We start from the raw sequence: 18,393 nt of genomic DNA on the forward strand, positions 1-18,393 counted from the left end.
ACAGAGGGCTATGATCCATTTTACTGTTGCATTCACAGTTCACTAAGCATTCAAACACAAATTCGCTATGTGCTAATTATAGGTTTTTCTCTCACTTTTGGACTCTTTCATAAACGTAGATGCTTCATAGGAAAACAAGTTGTGTGCCAGTTGTTTTACACAAGAAACACATGGTTTCTCAATCTGGATCCAAACCTGAGTTAGTCAGACGTCTGTTTCGCAAACATCTTCAAAGGAGGATCTCTACCACTGGCTATATATTAGTCTCATAACAAAGAAGTCATGATGGGATTGGAAAGGTCAGAACTAAATGCATCTGCTGACCTCATTTCTCTTCTCTTTAGAATAAAGCAAAAACATCTGCCAAACAAACCTTTTTAAGACTGAGTGATGCAATGCAATTTAAAGATTGGCTTACATAAAAGTATTCTGATCCTTTTTCAAAGCACACATTGCAAGCAGTAATCTTTGTGTGTGATCCTTAATGCCGACCAATTACCCAAGTCATGAGCGGCACAGGGGAACAATGCATTATTACTGGTACATCGGGGAAACATCTGATACACCCTGACAGTTACATCAGGGAAAGTTCGGATGGCCAAGCAGCATATATGTAATGGGGGAACTGGCAGGTTTTAAGGGCTGCTCTGTGATGGATGCTCATCAGGGCTGGAGGATAACAAGATATCAATGCAATGTTGACACTCTTCACTGAAAAGTAAGTTCAGGGACAGATGCACATTGATTAGAAAGCCATGTTTAGCCAGTGGAAAAACTGAAATCAGGAATGAAAGGGACAGACTATTGGAGATAAGAGGAGTAGGTGGCAAATTAAATAGGAAGGAAAGTAATATAAATATTTTGGGGAGTATTTATGGTGGTTCCCATAATATGCTCAACTGCTGTTTTTTTTTTTTTTTATATACATAAAGTTTTGCTCTTTGGTGGAATTTATGCTCAAATGCACCAACTGATGTAAGGACTCCTTTTTCACATAATGGCTGAACTGAGCATGAGCAATGTAAAGTACAAAGACAAAAATGACTCAATACCATGTTTTAAACAAGTGTTTCACATCCATTTGCCTTATGTATCCCAAAGCCCCAACTGTAAAGCTCAAGCATCCCTTCATCAACACCAAACCTGAATTATGAATTTTGGAGAAAACAAGTCTTCGTAGTTATCAAGGATCATAAAACAAGCCTGGTAACTGAAATGTATGCTGTTCAAATCAATAATTTATGTTTTTTTATTATTTTTTTGTCCCTTATTTTGTTTTCTTTCTTTACAAATGAACTGAAAAACATCATGACATGAATCATGATTAGTTATTCTTATTTTTGTTTCATAGGTTTAAAAACAATACCCCATGGGATAGTAATTTGTGACCATTTGAGGAATTGTAATGTTTGAATTTGAATCTTAAATTAGTTACTTGATGAGTAATGAGTTCATGATAATTTTTGGAGTTTTTTTCTCTTTCTTTCTTTCTTTCTTTCTTTCTTTCTTTCTTTCTTTCTTTCTTTCTTTCTTTCTCTCTTTCTTTCTTTCTTTCTCTCTTTCTTTTACATTAACTGTTAGAAAAATTCAATGTAGAGGAAATACACTGTAAAAATATGTCCATAGTTATGACAAAAATAATCTTTGTATACATACATTCAAAGTGTCACAACATAATTTTTGGGAGTTTTGGGATTTTCAGCTTGATTTTTTTCATTAGTAACAAAGTGCAATTTAGTACAAAGTGGCTGAAAAGGTGCAATGAACTAATCACTGCAGTTGACACTTTGGCAGCACTTAAATTTTTTGTCACTTAAATTTGTCATTTAATTTTATTAAAAGTCAGTCATTAAATTATCAATTTTAGTGACTTGAAATATTCAGTAGTCACAGAATCATGTCTGGTTTCCCATGGGGCCAGCGGCACTCAAAAATATCTGACATTTAATCAAGCCTGTCTCTGTAACATTTTCTCTTCTAAAAAAAGGACAAAACATTCAAAAGTCAGGTTTAAGTGTTCTTTGCTGTTTGTTTGATGAGGACTGTTTGGGAGGACCTTAATACACTTATAGCTTTAAATTTATGAGGACATTTGAAAGCAGTCATAAATCAATCTGTGAGATTATGACATATTGGAATGAGTTCATACCAATTAAGGGGTTTAAGCTCCTCGTTCAGTTGAAGTCACCTACAGCCACAGACTGTGAAGGCCATGAAGGACAACTTCAAAAACAAAACCACTTTAGCCCAAAATATGAAGATGAAGCCAACTGCAAAAAGCAAGGTCCTGTCTAGCAACAGATCATCATCATTAACCTCATGGTAATACTGTAGAATATTGTGACTTTCAGTATAAAACTGTTGGCTCAGACTTTGGAAAGTGTTTTAGAGTTCTGATCTTACGAATGAAATCTCTCCTGATGAACACTGACCTCAGAAAAGATTTTAAAAACACTATGCAGGCACTTAAAACTACAACATAAGGATAGCAACATAAGTGTAAGACTGGCATTCTACTAGCCATTTTCAGTCATTGATATAGTCATTTGAGCAAGTCAGTTAATGCAGCCGTTTCTCAGTGAACACTAACAGCTCCAGAAACTCTGCTTCTTGCTGAGTTGATTGTCTTGCTGACTTTGACAACATCTAGCAAGGTCAACATTATCACTCAGTTGATAAAGGCGACCAGTAAGCTTCTTCCCATCCTGAAGAGCCATTGTCCTGCTTGCATCTAATACAAAATTTTCTACAGCAAACTCTGTGCCACAAACTTTCCCATGAATAACACAGATTGTTATTCATGGTAAAAAATTACAATTGTGGGGTTCTTCTGCACCAAAACGATATCCCAATTCAGTCAGAAAGGAGTGTCGCAAGCAGTCATTTGGGCTCCTTGTTATTTTTAATGGGTGCTAGTAACAGACCTTTGACAGGAGAGGGTGAGGTTGGTGTGACCTTTCCTACCAAGTTATTGGACACCAACTTATATATATATATGTATATTCTAAATGTATATATATATATATATATATATATATATATATATATATATATATATATATATATATATGTATATATATACATTTATTCAAGTCTAGAGTATATGTGTAACAACATGATCAATCATAGATCTTAAAACAATGACTGATGTTAATGTAGCATGTGGTTTGCTTTGCTGTTTCAACCCAACTTTGGGTCAAATATGGACTAACCTAACTTTTAGGTTAAAAAATTTTATGAAAAATTTAACCCAATGGTTGGTTTAGTCCATATCGGACCCAAAGTTGGGTTGAAACAACCAAGCAGTTTTAAGAGTGTAGGTGATATCTAAGTCTGCTAACAAAGTAAACCCTCACAATATGTCAACATCAACCCCGATTCTTCTCCATCTTGCCCAGCCTGGGTCCTCTGAGAATCAGCATGGTCCCATTGTGCTGACAGTGGTGTAGCTGAACTTAGACATGGACGCTCCAGTGGCATTAACCTCATCATCACCTTCCCTGAAGCCTTTTCTCTGGCAGGGCCAGCAGCAGCAGGAGAAGGTGGTGAGAAGTGCCTTTCGAAAGCGCTTGTTCATAAAGCAGTAGATAATTGGGTTGACACAGGCAGATGTGTAGGACAGCAGGTGAATGAATGAGATGGGGGCTCCAGAAAGAGCCCTGTGGGCCGAGGGAAGGTCGAATGCTTTCCAGGTGTTGACAGAGTACAGGGGCATCCAGCAGATGAAGAACATAGCCACAATGACAATGAGCATACGGATCACTCGCTTCTTGGCCATTAGTTTAGCCTCGGACGTGTTGCTACGAGGTCGGTCCACCTTTGCGGAGCCTGTTGGGGTGAGTGCTGACATCTCCATTGAGCTGGGCCTCTTGGATACCTGGATGTAGCAGCCGTCTCCATCATCACTGCTATATAAGACAGTGGCGCTGATACCATTTTTCATTCCTAAAGAGGAAACATAGCACATTCCTCAAGAAAAAATCTCTGAGGAATTATTTAGATAAATACAGATCAAGGGGAAGCTTACATTTTAAACCACATTTACATTTCCTGCATAAAATAATTGAGTCAGTATGTTAAGGTCTTTCCATACTAAGTGTGAAAAAGCGAAACAAATATTGGACGCAATGACGTGCTAGAACAACAGACTGTATTGAGCATGAACGTAAAACCACTGAAGTAGAGGACTTGTTTCCCGCAAGCAGGGGCGAAAATCTCATCTAAATGTTGGGGGGGACAATAAACATAACATTTCTCACGAGCAAGTTTTGAAGGGGACACCAATAAAACAGGCAGGATTGTACTTAAGGATATGTGTACAGAGAGGAAAGCCTTACTATTGCATGGAGACCGTTCCATTATCCTTCTTCTCAAAGTTTCTTTCTGGTTCAACGAAAAAGCTGACTAAATTGACCAAAACATTCTGCAAAACATTTTATTTTTTTGCAATGTTTTTGAAGTTGTTTACAAAATCAAGCCACCAAAATACAATGGAATTTGAACTTAACCGCAACTTTTATTTATTTGTATAGCACATTTAATAGCAATGTTGTTGCTTCACAGTTATAATTAAAACATGCATATATAAAAACATTTGCCATGCCTAGCAAAATGAAGGCATACACACTCTTAGACATAGGCTACATCCTCACACAACTGTATAGTGAGATCGGTAAAAGTAAAAGAGAGGGGAGAAAAACAAAAAAAAATTTTTTATTACGTCAATGACTGATTTGTTCAAAAAGTGGATTCATTCAGTTAGGAAACACCTCCTCATTGTGTTTCTCAAAATCAGTGCTGTTACTGCTGTAGATTAGTTTTCAACTTTTTTCGTTGGTGAAATAGAGCTAAAACAGGCAATATGGTGCCTAAAATGCACTTAATATTAACTTATTGTTTATTCAATTTTTATACAAATCTAAATCACATTTGTTATGCTAATATCTGGAGAACAACTGCACTCTTATTGTGATGTTATATTAGATTGACTATATTAAATGAAGTAAACCGACTAAATCATAGTGAACGCGGGAAAATCTAAATGCGCACCCACGCTAATCTAATCTAACGTACAAGACTGTGTGTATGTCGGTGGTGAGGTGAGATGAAAATGGGAGCAGGCAGTGGACCAAAGCAATTTGAGGCAAAGCAGGGAGAACTCGAGATGTTTAAAACTTTTTTTGTTGTTGTTGCTCCGTTTGCATTTGTATTGTTTTACTACTTACACAATTAGTTTAACTATATATCATTATATTATTTACAATACACATATTTCAATTATATTTTATGGGGGGACAACCCTCAGATAGGGGGGGTCCGGACCCCCCCCAACCCCCCCGCGATTTCCGCCTATGCCCGCAAGAGAGATGAGTGGATGCTAACTTCTTGTTATTGTTGGTATTTAAGAACAGATTTATTCTCACATGTTCTTTATACAAAATAACATTTCTATTAATTCTCCACTGAATTATGTGTTATGAAGAGCACTGTCTATTTTCTTCCACGAATGCGAGTGTTATAGCACATGCACTCTAGACCTGTCAATCATGTAATCATATCTCTTGCCCTTCCATATATAAAAAAGATAAACATATTTCTATACATGAGATATGAAAGCAAATAGACCTATGATTGTGAATATTTTCTGTTTATGTTTTTATGTAGCTCATGGTATTTTAATTTTTTTTAACAATAATGGATGTTTATGACACATGACAAGCAGATAGTGTTCTATCCATTATAAAACATACAAAGAGTGCATATCTGCCTATTTTAGAATCAAAATACATTTTAGATCACAACTAGAAGTTATTACAAGCACTCGATGATGCTTTTAAAGTGGGTTTTGAGCAAAAACATTAAAGGTTCTATGACATGAAAATTTCACTTTCTGAGGTGTTTTAACATTAATATGAGTTCCCCTAGCCTGTATATGGTCCCCAAGTTTCTAGAAATTCTAATCGGTGTAAATCAAGATTTTGCTATCTTTCTCTGCCTTTGAGAAAATGGAAGCTCAAACGGGCTGATCTGGAATCTCCTCCTGGTGACGTTATAAGGAGAAATGTTACCTCCTCTTTCTCTGCTTTGCCCGCCCAAATATTTACATATAATTCAGTCGCAATGTCAGCACAGGCGTAACAAACACACTTTTATTATATGGATTCGACAGCACCGCCACAAACAGTGAGTAACCGTGTTCATTAATGCCTGATCTGTGATCAGCGATTTCTCATGTGTAATTATTCAAGTTCACACAGACTTTCTTTCTAAATCGTTTAATACTGTTTATGCATCAGTGAATCAAGCCAGTGACTAAACGATCAACTTCACGTTGTTTCTCTTAGTAGCATGAAACAAATCTGTTATTTAAATTGTGATTTAACTACAGAGAGTGATCAGAATGCTCCCTTTTTTTTCGGAGCTGTCACACATCGCGAGTATATCTGCACTCTTGCCTAAACTGCCGTTACAATGAATGACGCTGGAATGCTGCACAACAAAGCTCTTACTGTATTCATGTGGTGCATTCATGTGTTTGCTGTTAGTTGTGGTGAAAGCATTTTTTGAGAGAAAACGTGTTGCAATAATGACGAGATCACTGCATTCACGCGATAAACAGACTCGGTCTACTCAATGCTCATCACTGCAGCCTTTCATGTGATGGGAAAAGATCGAAAAAATGATTATATAATCAACACTTCCACGAATCGTTAAACCTCGACAGCTGTAATAGTATATATATATATATATATATATATATTTGAGAGGGGTTCCACATGTAATACGCATTTCGAATGCAAATATGTCAGCCATTCACAACAGTTGTCGTTTACTCTGAGTCTCACAGCAGACACGCCCCTTCAAACAGAGCATTCAAGCCAGAGGGCTAATATCAGGATATAAAAATGCTTTTTATTTCTAAATTTTAAATGTAAAAATCATACTAACAATATAAGTACACATAAGGAAACATTAAAAAGCTTTTAAAGAAAAGGAAATAATCCATGTCATGGGACCTTTAATAATTACATTTTGAATGTAGCTTGATGCTAATTGTACTTTTAATTATATTTCCAGATGTATTCTTGTAAGCATTATGGATAGTTTGTGTTTCTGATGAAGAACCAAATGTTATTTATATTAATTTAATGCTGTATATTGAACAGCGGACGATGTAAACCATACAAGACACATACGCTACATGAAGAAAAACTGCATTGCTGGTAGGTGCCACCTAGTGGCCTGCATGAATTAGCAGAAGGCAAACAATTGTTTCTCGATCAGTGTGAAACGGCCTTCAGGCAGTTTGGCTAAATTAACACTTGTGGTGGTATTAGATGTAAAATGTTTACATTTAGAATTTTTTACTTCAGCAATTTTTGTGGGGGAGGGGTAAAATCTAAATTACTAAAATAATTCAAAATAATAAGATTTTTTTTTTCTTGTATGTGTATTATTTTATGTAGAAATAAATAATCCACAATTTAGAGGTGAATGTTGTATAGTACCATGAAATTTCCTCAACATTAAATATTAAAGAATACATTATTGAAACAAAATACATTAAAGGGGGGGTACAATGGTGTTTCGTATATTCAGAGTTGTTCACAGAGTTAAAGAGATGGATTCTCATGCTAAACATGGCCAAAGGTGTAAAAAATTAATTTAGAAGAATGACTGAGAATTTCTGGCCGAAAATCTTACTTCGGGGTTGGTACAAGTTTCAGCTGTTTTTTTTTTCGATCATGGATCTAATGACGTAGACAAGAGCGGAACTCCTTATATGAGAATTTCTGTCAGAAAAGCGCACCCACGCACACACATTGACCAGAGGAGAGGGAGACCGCGCACATCAACGCACTTCAAAATCGTCGGCAGCGCTGCGTAGGATTTGTTCGAGAATGCCTCCAAATAAGTACATTTTTGGATGTGAGGTAAAGTTGACCATGTTCAGCTTCCCCAAGAACCCAGCGTTACATGAACAGTGGATGCAGTTTGTTTTTCTGCGGCAGCCACGAAGTGTATCAAGTGCGTTTGTGTGTTCTGGTCATTTGAGTGACAAATGTTTTATAAACAAGGCCAAGGTCGACGCTGGATTTGCACATCGTTTGCTATTAAAACATGGAGCTGTCCCTGTGATATAAGACCCCATTCATGTAAGTACAATTGCAACAGATTTCTGTATTTTGTTGAAAATCAGTACATAAGTGAAGATATGTTAATGGAAACAACACGAAACATCAGTATTATAGCTCTGCTCACAGCACGCCTCCGGGTGCTCAGCTTTTTCCGGAAAGAATCGGAAAGCTGTATTTTTCTTTTAAAAATATGATAAAGCTAAAGACTTTTTGGATGTATGAAGGATGCAGTACTACTCTATAGGTACTCAAGGTTAACATGAGATTAGGTGAAACTGTGTATGTTATGTACCCTTTAATAATAATAATAATAAAAATAATAATAATAATAATAACAATAATAATAATGTAATAGTAGAGTATGACACTTGACCATTAAGTGGCAAATACCAAAGTAATAATTGTAGAAAATTGTGGATAAAAAATAAAATAAAATAAAGAATACACATTTTGAAGCCCTGAAATAATTAATCAAATCAGTCACAACCAAATGACTCTTACAATCAGATTCACGAACTTGTAAACGCAGCGGAGCAATCAAAACAAAACAATGGTTACTAATTACAAGTACAAAACGAGGATTTGTAAAGAAAAATGTCAGAGGATTTCAATATAAGCCAAGAGGAAACATTGGTTCCTTTTCAGGAACTCGAGCTGGGTCGAATGCTTTGGGGAACATCCCTGACGAGACCGACTCTGAATATCGTGTGCAATCTGTCCAATGGAAGGGCGTGACGTCACGGGCGGGGTGACGTAGCGACCAGGAAGCTATAATAGCACGTGCTAGGCAGCTGGCTTCAGCTTCGCGTCTGTCATCAATTGCTCTGTGTGTGCATGTCAAAAGTCTGTCCTGTTGGTCCTATTTGTTGTTGTCTGTCTTTAAAATATAAAACAGCTAAATATGCCTAAAGTTAAGGTTAAGACCAAGCATGTGAGGGGCGATTCCAAGCCACGTTATAGATTGTCTATACGTGGCTTGCCTGGGATCGAAGCACGCTGAGTCGGCTCTCGACTTTACTAGCATTCCCCGTGGTGCTGGCCCTGCCTCTGCCGAGGCAGAACAACTGCTGCACTCATGGGGTTCACAGGTGGATCTGGCAGAGGGAATGGAGACGGGCCAGTCCTTATCTCCTTCTTCATCTGCTAGATCCGGCGCCCAAACCCTGGGTTCGGAAGCACGTTCATCGGTTTCCTTCCCCCAGGGTGAGGGATCAGCTCTTCACCTCTCTTCCTCCGAGGAGGTCGATGTGGAGACTGTTAGTGGGGATTTGCCACCCCTATTGCCCCAATATGAGGAGCTTTTGGAGGTGGTTACTCACGCAGTAGATGAATAAAAAATCGACTGGCCTACCGAGAAACATTCTGAGCCGCAGAAAAACAAGCTAGATGAATGCTTTCTGCAGCGGAGGCAACTACCTCCACATCGGAGCCTTCTGTTCTTTCCCGATCTCCATGATGAAATCGCGAGATCGTGGAATTTTCCATACTCAACCCGCCTCTTCGGCCCCAATTCACTATATTATGGCAACATGATGGGGCTGGGGGGGTGGGGTTATAGAGCGATGCCACGGGTCGAACAGACGCTCGCGGACTATCTGTCTATCACGTGCTCCCCAACGTCGGGACCGAGGGCCTCAGCGACGCTCTGAGTCGGGGACTTCCAGGACCAAGTCAGACCTTCGAACAATTATCGAGGCCAGGAAGTCCTCAACGAAGAAATCCTGAAGCCAGTGGCTTAGGGATGCAGAGGGCAGCCCCTAATGGGGTAGAGCGCGGTCCACCTCAATATACGGTGCCCGTCTCACCTCAGTGCCCTCGGGAGGTCGGTCTGCCAACCCTGCCAAAGTTTCAGGACGCAGTTATTTCCAGTTATTTCCGCCTGCGAGTGTAGGGGAGCTGGGACGCTCGCTGCCCCTTCAGGGGACTCTTACGCCAGAGGTCAGTCTCGAGAGACTGATTCCCTTAGTAGATTATTTAGAAGCGTGGAAACTACTGCCAAATGTATCTCATTGGGTCCTGCGTACGTTAGAAAAAGGCTGCTGCATTCAGTTCGGTCATCCACCGCCAATATTCAATGGGGTTACACCGACGATAGTCGGCCCCCAGCAGGCTCTGGTTATGGAACAAGAAGTGAATACCCTATTAAGGAAGGAGGCCATCGAGGTGGTCCCTCCACAACACAGGGAATCTGGGTTTTACAGCCGGTATTTCATAGTTCCAAAGAAGGATGGGGGTTGCGTCCGATCTTAGACTTACATCATCTGAACCGCTCAGTTATGCCACTGAAGTTCAAAATGCTCACTGTCAAACAGGTTGTAGCTCAAATCAGATCCGAGGACTGGTTTGTCACAATAGATCTCAAAGACGCATACTTTCATATATCCATCCTTCCACAACACAGGAAGTTTCTGAGGTTTGCTTTCGGGGGCAAAGCTTATCAATATCGAGTACTTCCCTTCGGCCTTGCACTCTCACCCCGCACGTTCACGAAATGTGTAGATGCAGCTCTGGTTCCCCTCCTTATGCAGACATGAGGCATAATGCAGAACCCTGCAGTGGTGGCTCAAGTCCAAGGGTTTTTCCTCGAGGGGGAATCCACTTCGAACTATCAATGTCACACGTCGGTGCCTTCGTGCCTTAGCTCTTTGTCGCCGTGTAACGCTAGCGACAGACGCGTCCCTCACCGGTTGGGGTGCGGTCATGAGTGGCCACGCTGCCCGCGGTCTGTGGAGTGGTCGCCACCTGACATGGCACATCAATTGCCTAGAGATGCTAGCGGTCTATCGAGCATTGAAACATTTCCTCCCAGACCTGAGGGATCACCATGTGTTGGTGCGCACCGACAACACATCGGTGGTCTCTTACATCAATCACCAGGGGGGTCTGCATTCGCGCCCCTTGTACAAGCTGGCACAGCAGATCCTTCTGTGGTCCCAGGGCAAACTCCTCTCGCTCAGAGCAGTGTATATTCCTGGGAGATGGAATGTGGGAGCAGACGTACTGTTGAGACAGGGGCCGAGGCCCGGGGAATGGAAACTTCACCCCGAGGTGTTGAAGCAGATATGAGTGTTTGGCACAGCCCAGGTGGACCTCTTTGTGACTCAGGAGACATCGCAATGTCCCCTCTGGTTCTCTCTAGTTCATCCAGCTCCCCTGGGATTGGACGCTATGGTACAGACCTGGCCGAGACTTCGTTTGTACGCATCAGTCAGTGGGTAGACACCCCCTAGTTACACGTTTCCTCCGTGGTGCGCTGAGGCTGAGGCCTCCAGTACGGTCCCATGTTCCCCCATGGGACTTGGTTGTGGTTTTAGATGCTCTATGTAAAGCTCCATTCGAGCTGATACATGATATCTCAGATGGACATCTGACTCTAAAGACTGCCCTGTTACTGGCTATCACCTCGCTAAAGAGAGTTGGAGATCTTTAGGCCCTTTCGGTGGCCCCTACTTACCTAGACTTTGCCCCTGGTATGGCCAAAGCATTTTTATACCCTCGAGCGGGTTATGTTCCTAAGGTTCCCTCTGTTATGTCACAACCCATAGTACTGCAGGCCTTCTGCCCTCCTCCCTTTCGGGAGCCAGACCAGGAAAAGCTAAATTGTATGTGTCCAGTGCGAGCACTGGACGCATACTTCCACAGAGCTGCCCTGTGGAAAAAATCAGACCAGTTTCTTGTTTGCTACTGTCCTCCTAAAAAGGGTTTTCCTGCCTCTAAGCAGACCCTAAGTCGTTGGATAGTCGAGGCTATCAATGTCTCCTATGAGTCATCTGGTCTTCTCCTTCCTTTGGGAACCAAGGCTCACTCCACTCGGGGTATGGCAGCCTCTAGGGCCTTCTCGGCAGGTGTGTCCCTCTTGGACATCTGCAACGCTGCCAGTGGTCCACACCCTCTACATTTGTCAGATTTTATGACGTAGATATGCGAGCCATTCCGGGCTCTTCTGTTCTCTAGTCTTAGCTGTGCTCTTTGGTTACACACTAGGCAGGGATTTGGAAGTCTGGCAGCTTGGGCACATCGTTCCCCAAAGCATTAGATGCAGCTCGAGTTCCTGAAAAGGAACGTCTCAAGGTTACGAATGTAACCCTGGTTCCTTGAAGGAACGAGAAGCTGCGTCATATCGCCATACTCCCGGCAGCCCTGCCGGCGCTTGCTTCCCTACTCGAAGCTGAAGCCAGCTGCGTGGCACGTGCTTTTATAGCTTCCTGGTCGCTACGTCACCCCACCCTTGACGTCACACCTTTCCATTGGACAGATTGCTCATGATATTCAGAGTCGGTCTCGTCAGGGACGTTCCCCAAAGCGTTCGAAGCAGTGTCTCGTTCCTTCAAGGAACCAGGGTTACATTCGTAAGACTCACCAGCGCATGCACAACAGTGAATATGGATATTTTTCTTACAAAAAACGCATCGAGTCGCTACATCGAGGCCTTTGTTCACCGCCAGGAGCCGTACGAGACACTATTTTTAATGGAAGGGCCATTTTTATTTTGATTAAAAGATTGAAAGATCAAAGACAATTTTTTAATATAACTCCAACTGGATTTGTATGAAAGAAGAAAGTCATATACACCTAGGGTTCCTTGGGGGTGAGTAACCCTTTAAGGCTCATGAGACTTAAATAAACGTACTGATTTAAGTAGTAGTTAAATATTTGGAAAAGAGTTTTCGTTTTTAGTAATACTCTTATGAAAGAGGGGGGGGGGGGGGTTCTTCTGTAATATATAAGACTAATTTAGACTAATTATTTAACAATTCTATTAATGAAATAAACCAGTAAGGAACTGGAAACAAACAAAAGAAATGGATTCAGAATCATTACATTATTTAAGATTCCCAACCCTTGTGTCTTTCACTCATAAGACCTCACAGCAATTTGTATTTTGACATTCTTGATTTTTCCTTTTTTTTGTTCAAATTGTTACTTATGAAATGGGAAATGAAATGACATTTAACTAATTCAAATGAAAACATTAATGGGTAGATTGGTGACTCAGCGATGGAGTGTTTGAATGTTAGATTACTGCAGTGCAGGGGAAATGGGGGCATATTTAGAACAATAATAGAATGTGATTTAGTGTCGAACAGCGGAATTCAGGAGGGGACAAAATCTAAGCAATCCAGCAGATATTAACTTGTGAAAGCTTCATCAATGAGCAATTTAAAGGTAATATTAAGGATTATATTTCCTGCTTTTTTTCTTATTGCTATTTTATGGGTGGTTGCTGAAATGTTGCACAGCTGTAATTATATTTTCGAAAATCCAATAGGTCACATTTCATTACTTGGAAAATTGAGCCTCATTCACAAACAGATGGACATGACTGTACAAACAAACAATTAAATCTTCACGGTAGGTCATCTAATACAATCAAAGCGGTCAGTACCCTATGGGACAGTCTGGGGCTTACTAAAACATGACACTGAATTAGACTCTAATGTGTTATTGACTTCATAATTGTCTCACCACTCTGTCCCATCTTCTCCTCCAATTCAAACTGTATTCCACGGTAGAGTTCTCGAGAAATGAGCCCATAAGCGATGATCATCACCACTCCAGGAATGAAGAACAGAACAATAAGCAACAGGATGCACCTGAAACATAAGGGGACGTGAAAAGTGTTTGAAACCTTGTTTAAAGGAATAATTTAACCAAATGTGAAATGTCCTGAAAATGTAGTCACCCTCAGGCAATTCAAGACTCCAAGATTAATGGGAACATATTTGGAGAAATTTAGCATTAAATCACTTGCTCTGCAGTGAAAGGCTGCCGTCAGAATGAGTCCAAACAGCTTTCCATCAATTAACGTCTTTTGAAGTTAAAAGCTTCATGTACTAAACAAATTCAACATTAAGATGTTATTAATTTCAAATTGATGCTAACGACTAAAATATGTCTTCTATCCATAATATTGTTTTCTCCAATTAATATTGGAGTATCAGAAAAGAAATATGCCACATCAAACACTGTATGCAACTGAAAACAGTTCAAAATAGTTTAAAACAAATATGCCAGTGATTTTATTTTATTTTTTTAATTTATTTTAATTTATTTATGTTTTAATGAGAGGACAACAGGAGATGTGCTTTTTCATGAGAGGAATCATTATTATAGGTCGGGGTGGTGAATGTAGGTCCTTTTTTTTTTCAACCCTAATCAAACACACCTGAATAACCTAATCAAGGTCTGAAGGGTAACTAGAAAGCTACAGGCAGGTGAGATTTAATTAGGGTTTGGGGCTGAACTCTGCAGGGCTGCAGCTCTCAAGGACCGGAGTTCGCTACCCCTGTTGTAGGTTATGGCCAGAAGTGATGGTTTAAAGTCAAAATGCCTTAACGATTTATTTATTTATTAATTGCTGGATTGGAGTCATGTACATTACTTGTTGACTATTGTGATGTTTTCATCAGCTGTTTGGACTCTTATTCTGACAGCACCCATTCACTGCAGAGGATCCACTAGTAGGCAAGTGATGTAATGCAAAATTTCCATAAATCTGATCAGATGAATAAACAAACCCATTTACATATTGGATAACCTGAGGTTGAGTACACATTCAGAAAATTAGCATTTTGGTTAAACTTTTCCTTTAAAATATATATAATCCCACTCAATGATATATTTATCCTAGGATAGCCACTTGTCTAATTTAATGAAAACTGTTTCACATAGATTATTCAAAACATTGTTTTCTTTTTCTACAAGTGATTTTTTATTCTGATTATATTTCTGAATTGATTTAAATATTGATAATTATCATCAGAGATGTGTGGTCATGCATTCGCAGAGCTTGAAGGGAACATAATTGTGATGTGCCTAACAACACCTCTTCCATGTAGCAAAACTCTTTTTATGCCAAACCTTGCTGTAACAGAATATGCAGAAAGAATAAGAAAAAATTACAAGCAAACTCAGAGCATTGAACATGGAGAGAGAGTACTGTTGTTCCTTGCTGTCTACCTAGCAACAGCTATTCTAAAACATAAATGTGCCATAAACTGATGTTTAAGTCCCCGGCTCCTTATAAGAGTGCTGTAGAATGACTCTGTTTCTGTCTTTGCCTCTCATATTAAAACAAACACAGACAGTCAATGATGTTATATGAGTGATAGGATTATTTCCCATGAAAGGAGATTTCAGAGTTCAAAACCATTTAAGCTCTAAGGACAGAATCTGCAACATGCTCTTTATTACATCAGACAATTGTTTTAAGTATGTTAGTATACAAAAAAATATCTATTAACACAATGTTTATTTATGTTTTTGATAAAGTATAGTAAAAACTGTAATATTGTAAAATATTAGAATATTAAAAGAACTCTTATTTGTTTGTTTTTATTTACAAAGTTGCAATTTCAGGATCATTTTGCCAGTCTTCAGAGTCAGATGATCCTTCAGAAATCATTATAATAATAATGATTTGTTGCTCAAGAATCATTTCATGAATTGAAAACAATGGTTGCTGCTTAACCTATTTGGTAGCGTAGACTCTATGACCCTATCAAAAAATTGCTTCCAAAAACTGTTAGTTCATGCATCGCAGCCTGACACTTGATGTAAACTGTACGAGCTGTGTTGTAGTGGTTTGTGCATGTGCTCAGGATATATGCACTGCTATCTCTGGAGGAACCAGATTTGAGTCTGATCTAGGTGATGTCTCTTTTCCACTTGACTGTCATATAAAATAAAAGCATATGAGCACTCACCAGGCTTGCTCCACCTCACTCTTCGACCAGTCATGGCGGCACATGTGGGCTGTAATATTGTTGGGCTTGGTGAACTTTACCAGTGTGCTGAAGATGGGATAAGGTGTCATAATGAGGAAGGATAGGACCCAGGTGGAAGCAATGACTTTGTAGGCATGGGATCGGGTCTGCCATGCTCGGGACTTTAGTGGGTCGCAAATGGCACTGTACCTCTCAATGGCTATTGCCACCAGACTGAAGGTAGATATGCAGACAGAGATTCCTGTAATAAATAAATAAATAAATATATATATATATATATATATATATATATATATACTGTATATACAGAATATATAGTAATTTTAACCACAAAAGACTGAAATGCTATGGTAAGAACCTGATGACTGGTTGATCAGTAAGTTGCCTTACTATATATGGTGGAAAACTGTAAGAAATCTAACAAGACATTTCCAAATTTACAGTAATTTTGCAATAAGTTTTTTGCAACAATTTTACAGTAAAAAAAAGTTAAATGTAAGTTTTTGGAAGTGAAAAAATCATATTTTAATTGACAGTGGAAACCCTACATGGTATTCACAGAATTCAGTGTGTAACAGATCATATTTAATAGTTTTTCATTTAATTTCTTAGTTTTTATTAGTATTTATTGGTTATGTAGTTTAGGGTTTTATGTTGATGTTTATTGCATTATTTTAGTGTCATGCTTTTTTTGTCAATGTATCCTATAGCTATCCTATAACTACCCTTGTAAATGTAACTTCAATCCATAATAAAGTAATGCTACCATGTTCTGTGCATTTCATTTTTCCCATACATTTTAGTGAATTTGCACAAAGAAATTGGCACATTTGCATTGAGTCAGGAGTCAAGATCTTGTCTAAATGGTTTATCCACCAAATTGTCTGATTCAGTTGCTCGTATCGCCATATGTATTCAATGCAACTTCTTATATTTTCCCCAAAATTATTTATATTTTCTAATACAATATAAAGCTTAGTTAGAAACTGATTAGTTTGTTGGCAGGTGATGTAAAGTGAGATTTCCGACAGCCTCTCATGTCTGTGGAATTACTGCCCCAATGACCCGAGAGCTTTGAGCTGATTTCACCCTCCACATTGGAGCTCATACCAAGGAAATTGTTCTTTCCTTTACAAATCCCCTTCCTTCTCCACCCCTTCGAATAACAAACAGTGAGAAGGAGGTTGTGGTTGGCACAGCGTGTTGGATGTGCTGCCCTGTCGCACTCTGACACTGTGTGGGCCGCAGGCACTCGCACACTCTCAAGCAAATAAGATCTGCTCTCTTTGAACTGTGTCACCTCCAGGGCCTCCGCCAGATAGTCAACATAATACAGGAGAAAAACATCCTTTAGAAACGCTATGTGATCATCCGTGTATGCCAGTAAAACTGTACCTGAATCGTTCCTTGTGCCTGTGACTTTTATGCAAATGCAAATCAATATTGTCCACTGATGTCCAAAACAGAATTGTCTTTCATTTTATTATTTTTTTTGCCCCTTTAAGACATTTGCCAGAGGTCCATGTGTGTCAGATCTTACCTTGGCATTGTCCCGGCTGTTGCTGGGTGAGCCTTTACTTTCATTTAGGGAGGTAGTGATCCATGAAAATATGCAGATCAAGCTAGACGCATGCATAGATATGTCTACATCAGTGGCCAATTTCTCAAAGCAAGTGTAGGTGCCAAAATCTGACATCCTGGTAATTGTTTTGCAGATGAAGAGCAGTCTCACCTAGCCAGTTTGAGCTGTGTTTTATAGTGTGGCTCATGTTGCAGATTATTTGTGTTGTTTTTACAATACAGTATTTTTAATAAACCAAACCCTGAAATACATGATACCATAATAATAGATTATTTAAAATACTGTACAATGCAACAGTTTCTGCAAGTTTTACAGGAAACAGCAAAGTGCGTAAACCATAGCCGCCACATCACTTTACGTTTTTATTTTAAGTTTTTTGGTTATGTTTGAAATGAGAAAAGCTTTAGTTTTGAGCAAGTTATTGACAGATTCCTAAAATATTTGTGTTTTCTCTTTTATTGTGAAAGGTGGTCTAATAAATTTGTTAAGCACAGTGCTTAAATTTATTAGACCACCTGTCATAATAAAGAGAAAACACAAATATTGTGCAAATGAATTTATGTTAAATAAATGTTTCATGAATTACTAAGTTAAATCAAAACAGAAAATAATAATAATAATAAGAAACACTTAAAATTAGAATCAGTTCAGATTCTGCTGTAAAGCAACTGAAAGACAATAGTGTCATAATTGAGCTTAAGATTTAAGACTTAAGATTTAAGTTCTGAAGATCTAGGCGAGAGCACTTGAAGCTTGTGATTTACCAGTGCTTATGAAGGTCCCATAAGCCAGCAGAATATCCAGTGCAAAGAAGTTATGTTCTTTGTGATTTAGTGGGCTACACTAATAACAGGCTCATTTAAGGTTAGAAGACATGAAAGTTCATCTCACCCATAAGATAGGCCACAATCTTGCACATGGCAGCTCCAAAGATGAAATCCTCCAA

The 18,393-nt window shown here is 39.1% G+C and overlaps 2 protein-coding genes across 2 annotated transcripts in view; both read right to left on the reverse strand.

Annotated features, from left to right (window-relative positions):
* LOC132152750 (vertebrate ancient opsin-like) overlaps positions 1-18,393 on the reverse strand; it is a 405,745-nt gene that overhangs the window by 109,528 nt on the left and 277,824 nt on the right. The gene's annotated exons all lie outside the window — the stretch shown is intronic.
* Positions 3,267-13,857, reverse strand: LOC132152752 (cholecystokinin receptor-like). Its single transcript, XM_059561618.1, has 2 exons — positions 13,605-13,857; positions 3,267-3,945 (listed from the first exon to the last, which is right to left on the reverse strand). Exons 1-2 carry the CDS (start codon positions 13,684-13,686, stop codon positions 3,416-3,418), a joined length of 612 nt encoding a protein of 203 aa, XP_059417601.1. The 5' UTR covers positions 13,687-13,857; the 3' UTR covers positions 3,267-3,415.

This window comes from Carassius carassius, chromosome 11 (assembly GCF_963082965.1).
Source record: "Carassius carassius chromosome 11, fCarCar2.1, whole genome shotgun sequence".
In the NCBI taxonomy this organism is placed as follows: Eukaryota; Metazoa; Chordata; class Actinopteri; order Cypriniformes; family Cyprinidae; genus Carassius; species Carassius carassius.

What these genes read in the sequence shown, in the direction of transcription:
- LOC132152752 (XM_059561618.1), bottom strand. Translation starts at nt 13,686, where the DNA reads ATGATCATCGCTTATGGGCTCATTTCTCGAGAACTCTACCGTGGAATA. An exon ending in GGAGAAGATGGGACAGAGTG is followed by an intron (nt 3,946 to 13,604) that starts GTGAGACAATTA and finishes TTTCCTCTTTAG; the next exon opens with GAATGAAAAATGGTATCAGC.